The 21,848-nt window shown below is 34.0% G+C and overlaps 1 protein-coding gene across 1 annotated transcript in view; it reads right to left on the reverse strand.

Annotated features, from left to right (window-relative positions):
- Positions 1 to 338: 338 nt before the first annotated feature.
- Positions 339 to 21,848, reverse strand: part of STK17B (serine/threonine kinase 17b) — a 30,097-nt gene continuing 8,587 nt past the window's right edge. The window contains exons 2-8 of the mRNA XM_047720991.1: positions 21,426 to 21,591; positions 15,152 to 15,364; positions 11,190 to 11,334; positions 9,048 to 9,174; positions 7,139 to 7,187; positions 5,801 to 5,980; positions 339 to 3,838 (exon numbers count right to left, since the gene is read on the reverse strand). Of these exons, the coding sequence (XP_047576947.1) occupies positions 3,556 to 3,838; positions 5,801 to 5,980; positions 7,139 to 7,187; positions 9,048 to 9,174; positions 11,190 to 11,334; positions 15,152 to 15,364; positions 21,426 to 21,547 (1,119 nt within the window). The 5' untranslated portion in view covers positions 21,548 to 21,591 and the 3' untranslated portion in view covers positions 339 to 3,555. The remainder of the gene's footprint in view (positions 3,839 to 5,800; positions 5,981 to 7,138; positions 7,188 to 9,047; positions 9,175 to 11,189; positions 11,335 to 15,151; positions 15,365 to 21,425; positions 21,592 to 21,848) is intronic.

Genomic DNA, 21,848 nt, shown 5'->3' on the forward strand with positions numbered 1-21,848 from the left:
CTAGCAATGTTTGAGTATTCACTGTTTATGGGAACTTTATAGGCTATAACTACAGTATGTTATATGAACTGATTAGTCCGTAATCAGATTATAAATTTCTTAAAGAATCCCTTATTCATCTTTTTAAAAATTCAATTTATTTAAACTAAAAACAAAAACAAAAAATCCAACAGAAACAGTTCACTCATTTCTGGGTAAATAAAAATCCCTTATTCATCCTTATGCAACATGTAGTACACTGCCATTTACTGACATTTTCTGAAAATATCTAGCATTACCACAGAATAGACTTGTTTTCAAATTTATGAGGCTTTTTAAATTTATGAGGCTTTTTAACAGACAGGATCTAATAAACAGATATGTACTGAAGAGGGAGTTCAAAATGACATGTGTCAAGGCTAGTACCTTCAGGCAGGGAGGTTTGCTTTTAAGAAAAACAAACTTAGAAATACTTTAAAGCAAAAGACAATCATAGACCAAAAAAAGTGCTTTTTAATTTTTAACCAAAAGGATCATTAAGTTGATATAAGTTTTTTTTTAAACTGGGGTATTCATAATAATGTCAGTCAATATTCTTAAGCAACATGATTATTTAATGAAAGATGGGGGCAGTTATAATTTGTGTGAAATTTCCAATTAGAATTTAAAATTCTCTAAACTCTTATAAAATTATAAATTGATACTATTTCTCCAAATGGGAAGTCAGATAACTTGATTTTAATACAATTTGAAATTAAAATACAATTGTTTATACAACAATGAATAAAGACAAGTTTCCAAGACAGATATAAAAATGGAAAATTCAAAAATAAACAGAAGCAATGTAAACAGTTATAAAATATCAATTTATAAATGTTGCTTAGAGCAATGCTATTCCAAATATGGTCCATGAGCTATTAGCAACTCATTGCAAACGAAAGAACTTGTGCCAAAATGGAAATCAATTATATCATTGATCAGCTGACTTTTTTTCATAACAAGACTTTCTTTAAAGGAAGCAATGTATTGATATACATTCTGACACAGGTGCCTTATTTCATTATAGACTGCAGAACACATACTGCTTATGTTCTTAAAGTGCCACTATAATTTTACTGCTCAGAATTAACTTTGTGGAGAAAAAAATTAAAATGACAAGTTTAACTGTCATCTATATTTTTTAATCCTGTCTATCCAAAAGGCAAAGTTATTAAACTTTATAAATTCATCACAATTTAACATTAATTTTCAGATGTGTTTAAGTGTTAGGACATCTGCTCACCTCAGAGGGGCTAAGATTCCTACTTTAATGAGATATATCATCTACTTTTGATAGATACATTTTTTCCAATCTTGGGAGAAGAATTGAGTCATTTGTTAACAACTTCTCTCTAAATATTCATTTAATTTTCACATTTCAAACAGTGAAAATATTTAAATTCACTTTTACAAAAAAATGAATTTTTATATTGTTTGTGCAACTATTTGTTACTTTTTTACAATAAAAATTATTAGGAAAAAAGGTATGGAAATTTACAACTTTGTGTATTCTGTTAACTAAGGGCCGACATATGAACTATTTTAAGATTCTTCAGACTAAAAGAAAACTGGTATAAAATATTTTTTTAAGAATTAGCTTATAATTTAAAATGCAAACATTTATTTTTTTCTTTATTTTTTATTTATGCCAAGCCATAATTCCTCTAGAAATTTAAAAATAAAATATCTTTTATAAAAATCCTCTTTCACCAATGGCTTACCAAGCTTTACATGCAATAGCTTAATATGGAAGGCAAAGAAATGGACAATCAAAAATTTAGAAAAAACTCATCAGTTTTAGATATACAAGAGCCCAATTTAGCTTCTGCAATGGCTAGTTTATTGAACCAACAAACTATTTCTTAAAGAATTTAAATGTATATTTACATATCCATAAGAAGAGAGCTCCTTTGGCACCTGAGTTGAACATAACATAGTAGAGCAAAGACTCTCTAAGAGAAAGTTGTCTAAAGACTATATTTTATCCATCTATACATAAATACATAGCCTATACATATACACATATGCACACACAAGTAGAAATAACTTTTCCTTTAAGAAATGATGAAGATTTAAAAGGAAGTCATCATTTAGCCAAATGGCTTTTTAAGAAAGTTTCAAATTATTTGGAATCTTAACCAAATTTCAGAAAGTTAAAGGTTTAGAGTAATATATAACTCAAGGGGCAGGGGGAGCTCGAGAATTTCTTTTTGGTCAAAATACAATTTCTTTAAATGTAGTAACATGGGCACGAGGTTACAATTATCCTAACATGATAATATAACAGAATCTTTAATAGTAACCAGGTGCAAAGTCATCAAACATAACCAAAAAAGGAGTAAATTTCCCTCTATTAGCACAGCGGTCATCAGCCACTCTGCTGTCCTTAGAGTCTTCCTAACAGTGGTCCCAGCAGAAGACCATTAAAGGCCACCTGGCAGATTGCCTTCTGCAGAGCCTCATGGCTCGCTGGAATTCTACACAAGCACTCCGATGTCATCAGGTTTTATGATCACATCCACCTTGCTGTCACGGACTCTGGCCCTGAGTTAACAGTCTTACTGGGCTGCGATTTTTTTTTTTTTACACATACTTTCAGAACTCTGAATGACTGCCTTATATCCTAAGACTCAGAAAACATCTAAAATTCTGTAAGTTGCCAAAATCAGGCAGCATTTTTTCTATACTCAATTAATAAACATGTTTGGTCACCCAAAATAGAGGACAGTCAGTTTTATTTAAGTATCTTCTACCCAGAAATTCTGGAATATGAAAATCCTCTATACTTGAATACCATCTAATTCTCCATCTTTCAGACCTTATTAAATCTGAAGTATGTTGAGAGAGGGCAAAAGACATTTGAGTTAAAAAAAAGAAATGATGCCACGCTGCTCTTTTTTCTGCTTCAACTTGTATAGAGTATTCCTAATCAGGTTTCTCACTCCCTCTTTGCTCTGGTTAAAAGGACATGTCTCATATAGCAGACTATATATCCTGGAAATCGTAGGCAGTTTCAAAATATTTGTGATTAAAATATTTTCAAATGTAAAAATCCCTTGAGCATCTAAAAATAGTACATATTTTTCTTAAACTTGACACTATTATCCTAACAAAATTTTGTCAATAGAGGCATGGTATAGGACATACCTTAGAGAACCTATTAAATTCAAATGCCTTCATTTTGCTCAGTTTATTTCAACCATAATATAACCCAAATCACTGTTTTCCTTATCTGTAAAACATTTTGATAAACCCATTTGAACTTGAATTATTTCATTAACATGTAGACTCACATGGACAACTCTATTTTTTGTCATATATTGAAATATTTCTTCTCTGCAAGGTTAGTATCTCAGAACAGGAAATGAAATTATGCTGGTTACTAGTAATTTAGCATCAAAACACTTCCCTAAACTCCTCTATGCAAAAGTGCACTTACAATATAAACATGCCATAAATGTAGCTACAAACTACAATCTCACATTGCAGTAGATTTCAAATTCCAAATTCAGTCCAAATAACTCAAAGAGAAAAGTGCTAACACAGCAAATCTGAAACAAGTTCATGGGGATTGGGCAATGAGTTATCAAAGCGAAATCTTTTGGAAACCATGCTGCTATCCTCTGGAATATTCTCTTTGTCTTCTCGATCACTACAGGTTCCATTACAAGAGGATTTAGAAGTTTTGTCTTCAGAGGACCTTAATGAATGATCTTGACTTTGAGAGGAACTGGAAGTTTCTTCAGGGTGAATTAAGTTTCCAAAGTCCCACTGCTGTAGCCAAGAATGAGACAGGCAGATTTCTGCTGTTGGTCTTTTCCTTCGAAAGAGAGCATCAAGTGAAAATTTAGAACTAAAATATCAAGTTAGAAATCGCTGCAGTTTGATATACTATAGGCTTAATTTTTTAATTTATTATGAAAATAACACAGACTCATAGTACAGACGGGAATAACAATACAAAGACCGGAGTACCTAGAGTTTCTTTAATATTGACATCGGCTGAAAAATTCATTGTATCATGGAGCTTATGGATGAGACTAATCAAAAAGCTTGAGAACGTATGCTAGCCTCACAAATAAAAATTAGTAAAATTATAAAAGCTCTTGAGTAAACAAAATTCTGAAAGAAAACATATATCATATATAATCTATTATTATTGTGCTCTTTTTTTTTTAATTTATTCATTTGACAGAGATCACAAGTAGGCAGAGAGGCAGGCAGAGAGAGAGAGAGGAGGAAGCAGGCTCCCTGCTGACCAGAGAGCCCAATGCGGGGCTCGATCCCAGGACCCCGGGATCATGACCTGAGCCGAAGGCAGAGGCTTTAACCCACTGAGCCACCCAGGCGACCCTGTTATTGTGCTCTTAAAAGCAATACAGTTAAGTCTTGAAAATAAAGGCTGCTCTTGAATGATGTTTACCGAATATTTTGAATTTTTACATTTTGTTTTCTCTCTTGAAAATAATATGGTTAAATAACACAGTATGTCAAAAGTTAGGAAAATACCTAGAACTCCAACCTCAACACAACCACCATTTCCATTAGAACATATGCTTCGTGAGGCTTTACCTTCATTTTTTTAAAGATTTTGTCAGTTAGAGAGAGAGCACACAAGCAGGGGAGCAGCAAACAGAGGGAGAAGCAGGCTCCCACCAGATGCGACACTTGATCCTGGATCAGGACCCGAGCCAAAGGCAGATGCTTAACTGACTGAGCCACCCAGGCTTCCCTTAACTTAATTTTTTATGATCATTTTAATTTCATTGTTTTCTGATTACAAAAAAATTAATGTACTCATTTTAGAAATTTTGTTCCTTTTTTATTATAAGAAGATGAATGTGTTCATTTTAGAAATTTTACAAACTAAGTAAAAATGAAAATGAAGACTGCTTAAAACTGCATATAATCAGAAGCAAACAATATTTTTACTACAATTACTAAATAAGCATTTGTGTCCAAAAAATGGCCAGTGAGAATTTGTTTGGACTTGCATTATGCCTGAGTTTTTTTCTTAAACAGAAAGAAACTGAGTCCTCCAGGCAATTAAGTAATTGTTAGAGATAAAAGACCTGACAAGTAACAAAACCAGGATCGGAGCCCAAGGCACTATATCCCAGCTTCTGTGTTAAGTTTAGCCAGGCCAGGGAGCACTGGGTGTTATACATAAATAATTAATCTTGGAACACTGCATCAAAAAGGAATGATGGATTTTATGGTAACTAACATAACACAATTAAAAGATTTAAAAAATTAAAAAAATAAAGTAAATGGGGCAGATCTGAGTAAAGAAAAGGGAGGTCAGTTTTTTCTTTTCCTGCTCTGAGGTTGCCAATGAGAGAGTTAAGAGTCCTAAGTCATAGTTTCAAGTCCCTTTTTTTGCAGGTGGTCAAAAAGTATCTCTGACCTTTAAAGATTTGACAATCAGTAACTGATACTTACCAAATAACTATAATTACTTGTCTACAAATTATTCACAACCAAGTATGTCATAGCCAGCCATGTGTATTATAAACCTACTTCTAATTATTTTAGGGAATTCAGGGTTTAGTAGCAGGTTGAGAGAGAAATAAAACAAATCTTCTCTTTACTCCAGAATTTCCAGTTACATATTTTATATATTTTTTATGTTTGAAGTTACTGATTTGTTCTAATGATCTCTTACACCACCTTTCTTCCCATTTTATCTGAAACTTGACAGAATACTTCTAATAACTCATTATGTTATTAGACATACATTCATTTTGCAACAGTACTTAAACAAATTAATGTTATAACTCACTCTGGATTTTTTACTAAAAGCCTCTGGATGAAGTCTGTGGCCAGCTGTGAAACTGATGAAAAAGTTTCTTCTGAATAATCTACATTAACTTGAGAAATATTGAGGTACGTTTCTTGATTATCTTCTCCCACAAATGGAGATGTATGGGTTAACAACATATATGCTATTATGCCAATATTCCTGAAAAGGAAATAAGGGACAAGAGGGGAACTTAAAATGCATGTTAATCTGAAAACATTTACATAAAGTAAAATTGATACTTAACATATTCTTCAAAACTTCTACAGTTCATCTATAGACTTAAATTGCTTTTCAAACTTTCTATATTAATAAAACTAAAATAACTGGTATCTCAAAGTCTGTCTCACAGAAAAAGAACATGAGGGGAATGCATGTTGTGTTACATAATTATAAATATAATGTATTAAATATGTATCATGGTATCTATAGTCCGCCCTTCATCCGGACACCTGTTACTGAAAACACAACGGTGCTTGAAGGCAGCATTTCCTAAAAGGTATCAATGACACAGTAATGATCTGTGAGACATAAACAGGAGTTCTGTGCAAACAGAGTCAGCAAGTTCGGCAAAGCACAAAGTTGGGCAAGCAGATTTTTTTTTCATTGCAAAACTTTTCAGGGCCTTAAATATATTAATGACAAGTCTGGTGCTCAGGAGCCCGAACAAGAACACATGCAGTACGTGTTTCCCAGTTATTTAGCCAAGGACGGTCGGCTTGGCAAGCTGATTACAGTTACATGGAACACAGGGAATAAGTCTAAACTCTTCCACTTGGCCTGGGGAGTCGGCCCCCACTGCGGTCCCACCTAAAGTTCCAGTAGGAATTCCAGTTTTACTCCCTATGATATCTGATATTCAAAATATCATTTCACTTGCCACAAAAATTCACAATACCCTAGAGATATCATCTCATAAAACTAAACTTTTGCATGAACCCAACCTCAGTTTTCTGCGTAGCAAATACCTTCCTAGTTCTTCTAGACCTAGATCAGATATTTTCCATCTGGTGCTTGTCTGTTGTTTCCTTTATGCTCATTACCTTATTACAGAACATGTTGCACAGTACTGCAACTATTTTGGTTTTTTTTACTCCTTCAGGAAAGGGATTTTTCCTATTTATTTCTGTACCTTTGGCTCACAGCCAAAGTATTACTTAAAAAGAATGGACAGGTAAATGTTTTCTTGTGGCATACTAATGACACTTGAAAACAACCTTTTACAGAAAACCTTATTATTTACATTTGGAATCAAAGAACCCTAAAATATATAGTACCTAATATATAACAAAAACATTTAGGTAACTAGCAAAACCTTACCACATATCTGTTGCTGTAGTAATAGGATCATAGTTCAGGATTTCTGGAGCTGAAGCAAAAATAAAATTCAAATTTAAAAACCTGAAAACCATTTTATAATAATTAAAACTGGTTTTAATTTTAAAGAACTATTAATATCAAATTAATAGAAATTTAGCATATGATTAATTATCCTGTGATTAGACATTTAAACATATCTAATGTTGAGAAAATTATATAGCCAAATGGTACAAATAACAGTTTTGGAGTGACCAGTAGCTAGCTATGTAGGTTTTTTTTTTTTAATCATTAAGATCAATCTTAGGAAAAACAATTAGGAAGAAGTAAAATTTTAGACACTAGAATTGTTTTAAAAATTTTAGTTTTATTACTCTATGTTAAGAGTTAATGTTATTGGGACGCCTGGGTGGCTCAGTTGGTTAAGCAGCTGCCTTCGGCTCAGGTCATGATCCCAGCGTCCTGGGATCGAGTCCCACATCGGGCTCCTTGCTTGGCGGGGAGCCTGCTTCTCCCTCTGCCTCTGCCTGCCATTCTGTCTGCCTGTGCTCGCTCGCTCTCCTCTCTCTCTGACAAATAAATAAAATCTTTAAAAAAAAAAAAAAAAAGAGTTAATGTTATTTTATCATACTAATTTAAGTTTTTCTTTTCAGGATAAAGAAAATCATATGTATCTATAATAACATAATGAGCAAATTATGCTTCCTATAAGTGCTTTAAATTTTCAAGTAGATCAAATATTCCTCTTAAACTATCAAAAACCTAAATTCCTATGCAAATAATTTCCCATCTTTTCCTTCCCTGCCAGCTTTTTAAGTGCAAAATAAATTTTCTATATTTTGTAAACATTATCACAAATTCCAAAAGAGTCGAGTCCAAACTAGAATTTGTGCTTGAATAATAACTTTCTTGTTTCACAGTATGGTTTCATAATTTCTCCAAAGAGAAATCATTTCCTAAACCCTAACATTTTTATTAAAAAAGACTTTGAGTCATATATATTTGTCAGTCTCTGTCTGTCACACAATCTACAACCTGACACATACTTCTGTGAGCTGTGTTATCTATAATTACCATCATTTATTCTAGGACACTCTAGCCCCTATTAGCACTCAAAAGTTAGTAATTTGCTTGGTTTTTCATTTCAGGAAAGTCAGTTGCCTTGTTGAGAAGCACCTGTTCTGTTTAGTTTTATCTTTTCAATGCTCACACATGGGGATATCAATATCATAAGAGCAACAACAAAAAAGCCTAAGAATATTATTACTATAAATACTTTAAAATACTTTATGTGCTGCTTTACAGAACTTAATTTTTTCATCTGCATGATCTAATTCATTGATGCAGTACAATATCCTTAGATTATCTAATATTGGGCTCTCTTGGGCATCTTTTTCTTCAAAAATCCTCCTTTTACAATCCTAGGCAAAACCTTACATTTTTACCACAGCAGCAACACATAGTAAGCAGTCCTGTTAACAATTCTTGCAAAACTGAAGATAATGTATATTGTAAACAGCTTCAGAGTTGGGACCAGGACAGAAGTAGAAATGACAAGCATCCAACAGCCAGGCTTCAAACAAAATAAAGGACCATCTGGCTGTTTCCCCCTCTTTCTTTTTCTCCTGTTCCCTAATTTCCCCTTCATCCATTCTTCTTTATGTACTAAGCCTTTACACACAAACCTTAACCTTTGAATTGGTATGTCCAACGTCCTATGAATCGTTGGGAATGTCTAAATAATCCTCTATACGCTAGAGTTCATTTGAATGTGTCATAACCCAATTTCAATGCATTAAAATACCTGAACTAAATATATCCTGGAATTACATGCTCTAAAATATAGTTTCATAGAGGTCTCATTTAGTTGATATATTTCAAAATGGTGTAGAAAATAAAAAGAAATTCTTACCTAAGTATTCTGGTGTTCCCATGATTTCCCGAAGTTCACAAGCATTCCCTATTTTTCGAGACATTCCAAAATCTACAATTTTTATATCTCCAAGAGGGTATATGCTGCTCAATAATATATTCTGTGGCTAAATAAAGCACAATAAAAAATGGTAAGTAATATACAACAATAAAAGAATACTAGTCTTAGATCAAAGGTAAATTAAGTGTTTAGTTATTACATATTTCATTGAGTCATTCACCAAATATTTACTGAACTACTTATTTAGGAAAAGCTTTATACTCAAATGATAAATAAAGCTAAAAATACACTCAGAGGATTATTAGTTTGGACAAAAAAGAAGTTAGATGAATATTTGGATTGATTAACTGACTATGAGATACACTCAGTAATAAAGACAAGACTTCTTAATTCTGCCTGTTATAAAGTCTTTTTTTTTTTTTTTTAAGATTTTATTTATCTGACAGAGAGAGATCACAAGTGGGCAGACAGGCAAGCAGAGAGAGAGAGAGGAGGAAGCAGGCTCCCCGCAGAGCAGAGAGCCCGATGTGGGACTCGATCCCAGGATCCTGAGATCATGACCCGAGCTGAAGGCAGAGGCTTAACCACTGAGCCACCCAGGTGCCCCTGCCTGTTATAAAGTCTAAGAAGCTTTTCCTGTAGAGATGATAGTTAAGTTACACCTTACAGGATAAACAGGAGCATGTCAGTTAGAAAGGCGCTCTAGCAAATAGCATGAAAGAAGGTGAAGGAATAAAAAACCTATACATTTCTGGGAACAGAAAATGGTCCAGTATAGTATGATGGTTCTGGGTCTGACTGTTGCCAGGTTTTTAGCTCAGACAATAAGAGATATGGAAGTATGGGAGGCTTCAGCTATACAGTTCTCAGAACTATGTGACTTTGCTTTATAAAGCAACGGACTGCGGTCTATTGCAAAATTCCCTGCCACTGTCATAAACCATACAGCTGCTGAGGTGCTGCTCCCAAGTCTGTGAGAAGACTCAGAAGTCTGACTTTGGGAAACCCCATGCTTGTTTATTATTAAGTCACAGACACATTAAAAGAGATGAGGCAAGGGTAATTAGGTCTACTGTTGTCAACCACAGTTGGATATATAGGATATATAAAGCCAAGTTTATTTGCCATCCCTGACTACAAGTGCTGTGTGGTATTATGTAATACATGTGACTGGTCTCTCCTTAGGAAAAAATCCTCCTTAGAAAAAACTCTCCTTAGAAAAAAACATGCTCCTGTTTGTCTTATAAGGTCTAAGGTAAATACTACCTTTCCTCAATGGGCGGGGGCGGGGGGGGACCAACACAGATGAACAGATTTTCTTTTTCTTTTGAAAACGGGGTAAGATAAAAAGTCTTATTTGACATATGTACATTTTAAAGTTTCTACGAGATATCCCAAAGGCATCTATCTGCAGTTTACGAGAGAAGTCTTGGCTACAGGTAAGAGAACTGGAAATCATCATTACTGTGAAAGTGATAGTAAAGGACAATGGATCATGCAATAGGGAAAGTGTATAGAAAGAGAAGAGTCCAATGTTCAAAAAATGAGACACAGATTGACTGAAATTTTGGATGGCTGAGGAGGAAGGATATGGAGAAAGGATAATAATATAACAGTAAGTTTAAGGGGTATTTCAGGGCTTGAGGAGTAAGTGGCCTGAATGGTCTTGGGGCAAAAAAAAAAAAAAAAAAATAGCCAAAAGACTAAAAGTCTCAAGGTAAAGATAAAAGACATTAGGGAGCAAAGAAACAAGGACTAGCAGGAGGTTATCTTCAGAGATGGAAATCCGACTAGAGTATTTAGAGGCGGCCCGTTTTACAGGATGAGAAAACCCGGGGTGGAAGAGGGAAATGGAGCAGAATGACTGAAGGATTGGAACATGGAGGGATGGTGGTTTTTAAGAAGACCGTGATTACTTTGTGCTGCTCACACATAAGGTCTCCTCCTCTCTGCCGATACAGATCTCAGTCCGTGCAGCCCGCGGGTAAACGAGGAGTAGCACGGCAGTACAGAGCCGCGCAACCTGGCCGTTGTCCCCCAGCCATCCCAGCCTGCAGTTACGTGTCCCGAGAGCAGAAGGAGCAAAGACGCTGTGTTACTCAGGATCATATGTTACATTACCTTTAAGTCAAGGTGTACAATGTTATTCTGATGTAGATAACAAACTCCTTCAAGTATTTGTTTAATGAGTCTGATAATGTCATTCTCAGAAACCATTTCAGCCAGCTCAGGTAAACACAAGTTGAAGATTTCTCCACCTGCAGCACTGAAACAAAATTCAAATAATAGAAACTTGAAAAATCACTGACCTAAAAACGACTTTTAAATACTGTATAACTGTTATGTAAAAGACAAAGCTATCTAAACTTTAGTCTCTCCGTATAGATACATGCACTTAAGAAATTGGGGGAAAGGACGGTGGGAGAGATCTTTAAGGAAGAAAGTAAACAACAAGAATATTTTAAATTTTGAGTACCAATACTTGTATAAATAATAAAATTGAATTGCTTTATAATTCAATAATATAGTTTTAATGATGCGATAAAAATAATAGCTAACACTCTGAACTCAGCTCAGGCTCTTCATTTTATTCATTTATAGAGAGAGATAAATATCATCTCTTGATTCTCATGACAACCATGTGGGGTAGTTAGTTATTACTCCCAATTTACTGATGAAGAAACAAGTACAAAGAAGTTAAGCTACTTGTACAAGGTCACATGGTAAATGGGTAACTAGAATCTGAAGCTGTATGATATGGGTGAAAATCTGCATTATTGGGAGACAAACCATGAGAGACTGTGGACTCTGAGAAACAAACTGAGGGTTTTGGAGGGGAGGAGAGTGGGGGGGGGGTAGGTAAGCCTGGTGGTGGGTATTATGGAGGACACGTATTGCATGGAGCACTGGGTGTGGTGCATAAATAAAAATTTTGGAACACTGAAAAAAATAAAAAAGAAAATTTGCAGTCTTAATCAATACCCTGTATTGCAGCTTCACAAATCTTTTATTATTTTTTAAAAAGAATTGAAAATCTAAAAAATGTTTACAAAGGCACAGAAAAAAGTCCCTAGGTTTAGAATCAAATAATATAAATATAAATCCCAAATCTGCTATTTACCAGCAATAAAACTTAGGATCACTTATTTGGCTTTTCCCATCTGTAAAACTGAATAAAAATCACTGAATTCAACAGATTTTTTTCCCCCTGAGGATGAAATCTAAAAAATGCAAAAAAAAATCTAGGAGATCACTCAATAAGTTTATAAGGTATGTTTAAGAATATCTCAAGTAAAGCATGTTCTATGTGGTAAAACAGGAAAGTGTCTGGCATGTAGAAGGTATTCAGTAAAAGTCTGTTGAATGAATGAATGAATGAATGATGGAATAGACAGTCATTCTTCAGAGCAGCTGAAATTGAAACTCAGAAGTCTCACTGACTGTCAAGAGGAGAAGCATGTCATGTGTATTAGGAGGTATAAGAAGAAATGGTAATGGCGGTCAGTTTGAGCCCTACACTGAAAGTTACAGCACTGGCCCTTCACATCACAGACTGAACTGGTAACTGAGCCGTCTCCACCAATCTGTGCCAGTGAGAGGCTGCAGAGATTTGCTGTCTTGCACTTTACCATATTCCAGAGAAGACTGTGTGGCACAGCCGGTAAGGGATACTTGTGAAAACTCCAATTATACTTACACTTCAAATTCCCCCAACTCCTGAAACTCTAAGAAAATTCATAAAAAACTAGTACCTGTCTCAAGGTATCACAGTAAAGACAATTTCAGTATTAAAAGGTTAGTTTGCTATAAAATTTATAGTTTTAGAACTGAACTTGAAAATAACATATAGGGAGACAATATTAGAAATTCATGTTCACCTACAAAAAAATAAATTAATCTTTATGAATCGTTATATACAGATTACCCTTGGTGGTCTGCAGGTCAGATGTTTACTTGTCACAGCCTTGCTCCGAGTCTCCTGAGGGAAGAGGGACTTCCCAGGCCAGGCTGCCAGTGATACCCTTACTCCCTCCCTTTCTGGTTACACTATTTAGTTTGAATGAAACAAACCCTCTTAAAACAGAAAGTGGTCTAAATATTCCTGCAAAGACACTTCAGACAATATTACTAATGTAATCATAAGCAAATAAAATGAAGGGATCATGCTTAGGTTCTTAGAATGAGTTCTTTGCTCAACAAGAATTATTTGATAAGAAACAGATCAAATAATTTGAAATATAAGAAAACTGTACAGAATATGGATTTATATCCCCTATTAAGATATGAAAATCCAGGGTATAAAAGTGAGATAGAGTCGAATGACTGAAGGATTAGAACATGGAGGAAGGATGGTTTTCAAGAACCCAGTGACTGATTTGAGCTGCTCATACATGTGGTCTTCTCCTTTCTGTCAATACAAAATTCAGTCCATGTAGCACACATTCACTAAATTTAATTCAACTAGCCAGAACTCTCCACTTATTCAAAAATTCAAAAAAATACAAGAAAAGCTAAGAAAAAGAATGTAAAGCTCTCTCTGGTGTCTGGGATGTATGAGGTAAGAGAGCAGGCTGCTTACAGGGGTACCTCCTGAAATTCAAGACTGCCTGGATTCCACTCTGGCTCTGCTGCTAACTAGCTGCATAAATTAGGACAAAATGTTGCCTCTGTTTCCTTTACTGTAATACAATGATACATGATGAATAGTGATAGCTTCTGCTTCACTGGATTGCTATAAGAATTAAATTAGATAAGCCATATAAATTACTGGACACAACAGATGCTTTAGAGATCAAAGCAGATATATAAATATTTATCACAGTGTCTGACACATGGTAAATACTCAGTAAATATTAATTATTATTATAATGAGTCAACAAATTTTAATTCCAAGCCTAGCAAACATCTAGCCTTTCTGAATCTGGGGCTTCTTACCCAGATTTTTAAAGGCAATTTAAAAAGTCCTTCCTAAATTAAAATTCATTTTTAGAAATATTATATCATACCTATAAAAATGCACATAATATATTCTTAAGTGAAAAAAAAGAGTTACAATAGAGTACTCCCAAACTCACAATTTTATTTTAAAAAATAAGAATAATTTTCAACTACAAGAATATGCCGTAAGAGTAACCACAATTTACATATGATTTCTATCTTCTATATCCTCTAAATTTAACACAATACATAGATATTACTTTTATAACTAGTAAAAGTATCCTAAGGGCTGTTTGTTTAAAAAAAAAAAAAAATCAAACAAATATTATGATTGCCAGCCAACCAGACTATGTCTTCTTTTTCAGTTTGGCAAGCTGACCAAAGTCTTTTGTAGGATTGCCATTTTTCCCATACAAGGGGGATGTAGGTAGAGCTATGGAAAATGGAAAATCAGGAGGAGCAAACAGGAGGGAAAGAACAGATAACACAAGAAACAAACTGCAGAAGTTAGCAGAAACTAGAAGCAGTAAGTAGTAGACAAGCAGCTGCTTTGTTAAAACAAGCCACCTTGGATGTGTTTTTCAAGTAGATGGACAAAATATGTAAATGATTTCAATTCTATTTATCCATCAGATAGTTTTGCACAAAAACTCATCAACTTTCTATGTTATAAAGCAATGAAAATTTACTTAGTACAACATCCCCCAAATGTTGTGTTGTCATTCAGTGTTTTTGTGTGTGAGCTGTTTTTTGTTTGCTTGTTTTCTTAAAGATTTTATTTATTTATTTGTGAGAGAGATAGAGCACAAGCAGGGCAGAGGGAGAGGGAGAAGCAGACTCCCCTGCTGAGCAGGGAGCCTGACACAGGGCTTGATCCCAAGACCCTGGGATCATGACCTGAGCTGAAGGCAGACACTTAACCAACTGAGCCACCCAGATGCCCCATGTGTCTCTGCTGTTTAGTTTTTGTGTTTTATGAGAATATTTGAATATACAGTATGTCCTTCTAGTATTTTATCAACAGAGATCTTTTCAAGTTCTTGTCACACTTTTATCACTCCTGTTCTTGACATTTCAAGTCACCTTATCCACCATTTAAAATAAGTATAATAAATTTATTTAAATTTATTAAAGTGTATACTTACTATTCCAGTACCAAAATAATTTCACTGGCATTTTCATAGACTTCATGAAGATTAATTACATGAGGACAAGACTTCGCCAATTCAAGTATGGCAATTTCATGTAGAATCTCTGCTCGACAATCCTGTCCTCTTCTTCTTTTTTTTAGAAATTTTGCAGCATATTCTTGGCCAGTAGATTTTGATATACACTGTCTAACCACAGCAAATTTTCCTCTGGGGAAAATGGAGATAATCGATTTTAATGTTTGCATAAAGAACAATATTAGTATAATACAGACACAGTTAAAACTTCAACTTCAGTTAATCCTTCCAAACAACTATGCCATTAGAAATTTATCTATTTTTTCTTAACCGAATCAAATACTACATGTACTTTTATAAAATTTATAGTACTATCACATAAAAATGAAAACGGCAAATGTAATAACAGGATAAGACAGAATTGTATTTGTTCATCACTATTAATTCAATACATTATTCATTGTAGGGGGAGATCTTCTCTGCATACCAACACCATGCCATATTCTTGATATAAATTTTTGTGTTTAAATATCATAACAATCCTATATAGTAAGTGATATTCCATTTTACAGACCCCAGAGAGTATATGTATCTTGGTCTACTTCCAAAAACTGTACCCTTAATAGAGTACCACACTAACTCTCTAATCAAAATAGCTTCCTTCAAAAACAAAAAATTAAAATAAGTATTTGACATTTAATTTTCTTAGTGTAATTACTTTGCCTTTCAACACCACTTTTAACAATCTCTGAAGTTTTCTGTCATTAATTTAGCAGTTGTTTTTACCAGTAAATATCTTAATATCGCCCAGTGGTCTATGAAGCCTGTGACAGATATCAAAGGTATATGTATCCAGAAATACTTCACAATCAACTAAGAAAATTTAATAGTTCTCAATAGCTACCCATTAAAGTCATGTTTATCACTTTAAGAATAAGTATGTGTTCGGCTCTTTCCAAAAGACATGCTTAGCATCTCCGCAAGAATTTAAAAAGATACCGGCAAATGTGTGTTCTAAGCCTATAGATCCCCAAAACCTAGTTTCCCCAAAGACCTTGTTATTTTGAGTAAGACTATTTGAAGAAACTAATAAAGCCTACTGACTGCCTACCCAAAAAACGTACACACGCCCTTAAATAGAAAATGTACATACAATTCCAGAGGGTTTTTAGATTTCAATGCCCATCTACAAATCTTCAAAACCTGAGTCCAAGGGATCCCACAACTAAGAACCTGTATCCTAAGGCTCAAATTGCTTTGTAGATACTAACAAATGAGGTATAAATAAAGGGTATTCAGAGAGGAACTTTTGTTCCACAACCCTTCTTTCCCCAATTCTACTTCTAACACAGCATATCAGGTGCCTGGCAAGGAAAACTTGGTGTTTGGGGTGGGGATGGGGGACAAAATAAATTGCTTGACTGCATTTTACTTGCTATTCTCAAGGGTCAGGATGACAAAGATACCTACTCTTTATTTTCCAAATTTCTTCTATGTTGGTGCCAGTGAAAAGCACTGGAAACCAAGCTGGAAAAGTATAGCTACTAACACCAAAAAAAAAAAGTGACCAAGCTATAATTTGACTGCTCTACATTGACCAAAACTACATCAGCTCAATAAATTTGCATGCACAAACCTGACTCTTAGAAAGAACTTTCCTTTAAGATTTGGAATGTCTAATTTAAACCATAAGGTACTTTTTCACTGTATGGCAAAAGCAATGCAGATCTATGTATTTCACTGAGTACACGAAAAGGTCATCAGCCTCGACTTTGTATTCAAACCACCCATGTTTATAAATTTTATACTGGATAAATTGAATCAGACTAAGATTAAATGGCTCCTGAAAGGTCATATATGGAATTGGAGTGCCAAGAATTAAACTATGGAATGTGAATTCCTAGCTTTCTCTTCTAACCACTGCAAAACAATTCCTCCCTTTAAGATAGTTTTTTTTAAGAAGTACAACTCACTTCTGCCAATTCTCACTTAGATTTAGAAGTGAAAACGTGTCTAAAACAGAAAGGAAATTTTGGGTTTTATGAAGAAATTCACCTTGTAAAACTTAGTAAACAGAAACTAGTTAGCCAAGAAAACTGTCCATCTGAAAAAAAAAAAAAAAAAACAACCAGTTTATACTACCAATTGTGACAATTAAACTCTGCTGTGATTTTACGATTATATTTGCAAGCCAGAATTTTCTCAAGAACAATGAGCAAAATTAACTAGTAACACTGTTTATCTAAATTCATTCATGTATTCTTATGAGGCTTTCTTAAACAGGTACACAACTCATTAATCCAGTACAAAGGTGACCAAATGATATTGGTAATTATTTATCTGTCAGTATTTATGACTAAGTAAAAGCCCCATGAGGGTAGAGACTCTGTGTGTCCCAATTACCACAGTTATTATAAAATCTACGCTTTGCTAACATATAACAGGAACTGAAACACCTGTTGAATGAATGCAGGAGTTATGATGCACCTACTACAAGACCATATACCATGATATTTTGTGTCCTGTGCTTAAAGCTTTTATATTTTTTAAAGCTTTTTTAAGATTCCAATAACATTTTACATATATATTCATTAATACACTGTTAATTACCATAATTATCAGATGACTTAGGAAGAAAAAAGTATTTGTTTCCCATTATAAAATGTTAATTGTGGTTGAGAAGTATAAAAACAATCTTTTACATACATTATGTTCCTATATCAAATTTAACAGAAATATTTAAGAAAATTAAAACCCCTTAACAATAATACTTAATTCATACCCTTAAAAGGCAAAGCTGACTAGATTTCCCAGCAGTGAAAAAGTCTAGTAGTTACCCTTCTGCATTCTAGAATAGACAATAAAATGTGAAAGGAGGGGGGCAGGGTAAACCAAAAAGGAAGCTGACGTCTATTTCTGCATCTGCCTCACCCTTCTAACCACAAGAAGTCTTAAAGAACCTTGCCTTGGTTGGGGGAGCGGTGGAAAAAAACTTGCCCAATATGTTAAAAAACAGGAACAATGTTAAGTTTCTTGAGAACAGTCTAAAATAAACTATAAAAACTTTTACATATTTTCTTTTAGTGTGCTAAAACTATCTTGAAATTAATTAAAAAAACAGGGGATTTAGAAAGATCAACTTGATTTGAAGAACTTTGTAGTTCACTACATGCTTGAATTATGCTTACATACTTTATAAAGCCTCAGGAAAAACAATATTATAAACCTAATTTTCATTTTATATTAGTATTGTATATTAAGATTGGTAACAATATTAGAAGAACTTAAAGGAAGTTATTGGTCATGAAAGATCATGATTTCTAATTGATTAAGTTTTACTAATTAGAAATATTTGAATTTACCACATGACTCATTAGCCCATACCAATTTAAAGAATAACGTTAGGTCTCTTTCCTAAAGATATTAGCAAACTGAATATTAGCAAACTGAATTTGTTTTAATAAGATTCTATCATGAGTTTTTGCCTTAAAATGTTAAAAAATATACCTGATTCAAGTTTATGCTTGTTATGATAGTACCTCATTTATAAAATCATTTAAAATTATTAATGTTGTCCTCCTCAAATTTTAAGTTCTCCAAAACTCCCAAAGTAGAAAACATATTTTGTAGACTTTCAAGCCACATGATATCCCTATTTTGCAAAGTTAGTTTAATAAATGTATGTACATATACCCATTAAAATAGTAATTTAGAAATATAAAAAAGAATACCCTTTAACGTGTGTACTGTTCAAGACTTTCATAGTCAGTTACCTGTTCAAAGCAGTTTCCCAACATTTTTGCAATAGAAGGAAACTTGGAGACATCTAGTCTACCGTCTCCTCTTAATGAAAAGGAAATCACACAACTAAGTATATCACACAACTTTAGATCCAGAGTAAAGACAGGTCAACTGACTTCCAGTTTAATCCGTTTTTTATTAATATAATATATATGGTATATATTTCACATACCTTTTTTTTTTAAAAAGGAAAGAAAACTCCTAAGAGAATCTTAAGCTACCTCAATAAAGCTTTACAGTAATCTAGATGTTAAGATATTGACAATAGTGTCCACTCTAGGCCTTCTTAAGACTGACAAAGAAAAATATGAAGTGGTCCAGAGGAAGGTAACTAGAACAAAGAAGGCTGTCTGGAAATTAGGTCATAAGATGAACATTTAAGGAAACTGGCAGTGTTTAACCATATTCAAATCTCTGAAGGATTTTCACATGGACCTTACATGCAGGTACAAAAGAAGAACTACATCTATTGGGTAGATGTTAGCAGAGCAGAAAACAGAACCTTCTGTGCCTCCAAGGTACCCACAAAATGGAACAGACACATCATGAGGTAATGAATTCCCCATCACTGTAGCATTCAAACTGAAGCTGGATAAAGTGCTTGTCAGGAAAATCGTAGGAAAGACTGCTGCACAAAGAATTATAGTAAAAGACCACTGACCACCCAAATCCTTCCAATGCAAAGATTCTGTAACTATTCCATGTAAGACATAAGCAACTAAAAGAAACTGATTCCTCCTGTTAAAATGCAGAGAAATAGGGGCACGTGGGTGGCTCAGTGGGTTAAGCCTCTGCCTTCAGCTCAGGTCATGATCTCAGGGTCCTGGGATCAAGCCCCGCATCAGGCTCTCTGCTCAGCAGGGACCCTGCTTCCCCCTCCTCCTCTCTCTGCCTGCCTCTCTGCCTGCTTGGGATTTCTGTCTGTCAAATAAATAAATCTTTAAAAAAATAAAATAAAATACAGAGAAAATTACAGATTTAGAATTAAATAATTTCTTAGAAACATTCTGGAAAGTTTGAAAACTGTATCTTTCAATACACCATTAAAGCACCAAATATTTTGCACATAAAATTAAATAAATAAATATGCTAGGAATTATGAAAAATGCTTTCACATTTAGTTCTTAGTTTAATGAAGTCCGTATTATCAACCTTATTTGCAAACAAAAGACTGCACCCAGCATCTGACAAGTCTAGGACATGTCGTTACCGGTCACGTAAAAGATCACCAAGAATTACTTTTCATGGTTCAGTCAGCTTTTATTTTATTTTATTTTTTTATTTTTTATTTTTTTAAAGATTTTATTTATTTGAGAAAGAGACAATGAGAGAGAGCATGAGCGAGGAGAAGGTCAGAGGGAGAAGCAGACTCCCTGTGGAGCTGGGAGCCCTATGCGGGACTCGATCCGGGAACTCCAGGATCATGACCTGAGCCGAAGGCAGTCGTACAACCAACTGAGCCACCCAGGAGTCCCTTCAATCAGCTTTTATTTCCACACTGAGACTTTCAAATATAAAAATCAATCATACTATCTTCCTATACATCTATCAATACAAACATGGACTTAGTAAACCATATTAATTTAAGCAAACATCTGTCTCCAGAACTAAAATCAAACTGAAGACTGAAACAGATCACCATCTTTCAACTCTTTGTTAAATGTCTTTAAAGTTCAAAGATGCTAAACATTTAACAAATAACTTAGTATATTTTTACAACGTGTGTATATATTTAAATGGCAATGGTCTCATAATCTCAGGTCACCCCTTGGTCTTAACACTCTAGTTAGGCCAAAACAGATCAGTATTAGTGTTAAGTACAGTGTTTTACCTACCAGAACATGCATTCTTCATCATACAGAATTATATTATCAAATATGAGTTAATTCTTTTTGTTTAATTTAGGAAAAAAGAGGAGGACACTCTCATTTATGTTTTTAGCCCAGTACAATATCCTAGGAATTTAAAAAAATTTTTAACAAAAATTGATAGCATTCTACTAAATTCTTCACAATTAGATTAACTAATTTAATCCTCATAACAACCATGGAAGGTAGATACAATTATCTTCATTCCCACTTCTCATATGAGGAAATTACAGTACTAAGAGGTACAGAAATTAAATTGAAGTCACAAAGTTTGGAAACGGCAGCGCCCCAATTTGGACTTGACAGTCTACTATTCTAAGCTCTCTGTTTCCATGCACAGCCTCCAGTGAGAACCCCAACCTCCTCTCTGGGCTCTGAATCTGGTGGGACATATCATATAAGCTCACTAACTCTCTACAGAGTTGATTTCCAAATCAGTTAAGATTAGACCTTTATAATAACAGCAGAGATGATGATTTTCTTTTTAATCATTTTTTAAAACGATCAAGTGAATTTTATAGAACTATAGACCAAGAAATCCAAAATTTAATTTAAACAGAAAACACATTATAAAATTTCCTTACCGTCCCAGCTCTTTAGATGTAAGTGTATAAAAATTATTAAAGTTTTCCATTTTCATTGGAGTTTGAGGAGTTGTAGTTAGCAAGCCTGAAATACTTCGGCAATCAAACCTTCTCCGCGACATGTTTGATGACTCCCAGATATGCTTCTTTAGTCACTTATTTTTACCTATTTAAGAAAAGAGAAGATACAGGATATAACTTAAATGCAATTAAGAAAAAAAAAAGATGTTATCTCAGGCACACAGGATGTACATTATATTTTACAGCTCCAAATATAGCTATAAGGTCCAACCAAAAAAAGAAAGGAAGAAAAATAGATAGATTGATTTAAATAGCACATTCTCTCTCTGCCTGCTTCTCTGTCTACTTGTGATCTCTCTGTCAAATAAATTTTTAAAAAATCTTTTAAAAAAACAAAGGGGG

The sequence above is a fragment of the Lutra lutra genome, chromosome 3, assembly GCF_902655055.1.
Source record: "Lutra lutra chromosome 3, mLutLut1.2, whole genome shotgun sequence".
Taxonomy (NCBI): Eukaryota; Metazoa; Chordata; class Mammalia; order Carnivora; family Mustelidae; genus Lutra; species Lutra lutra.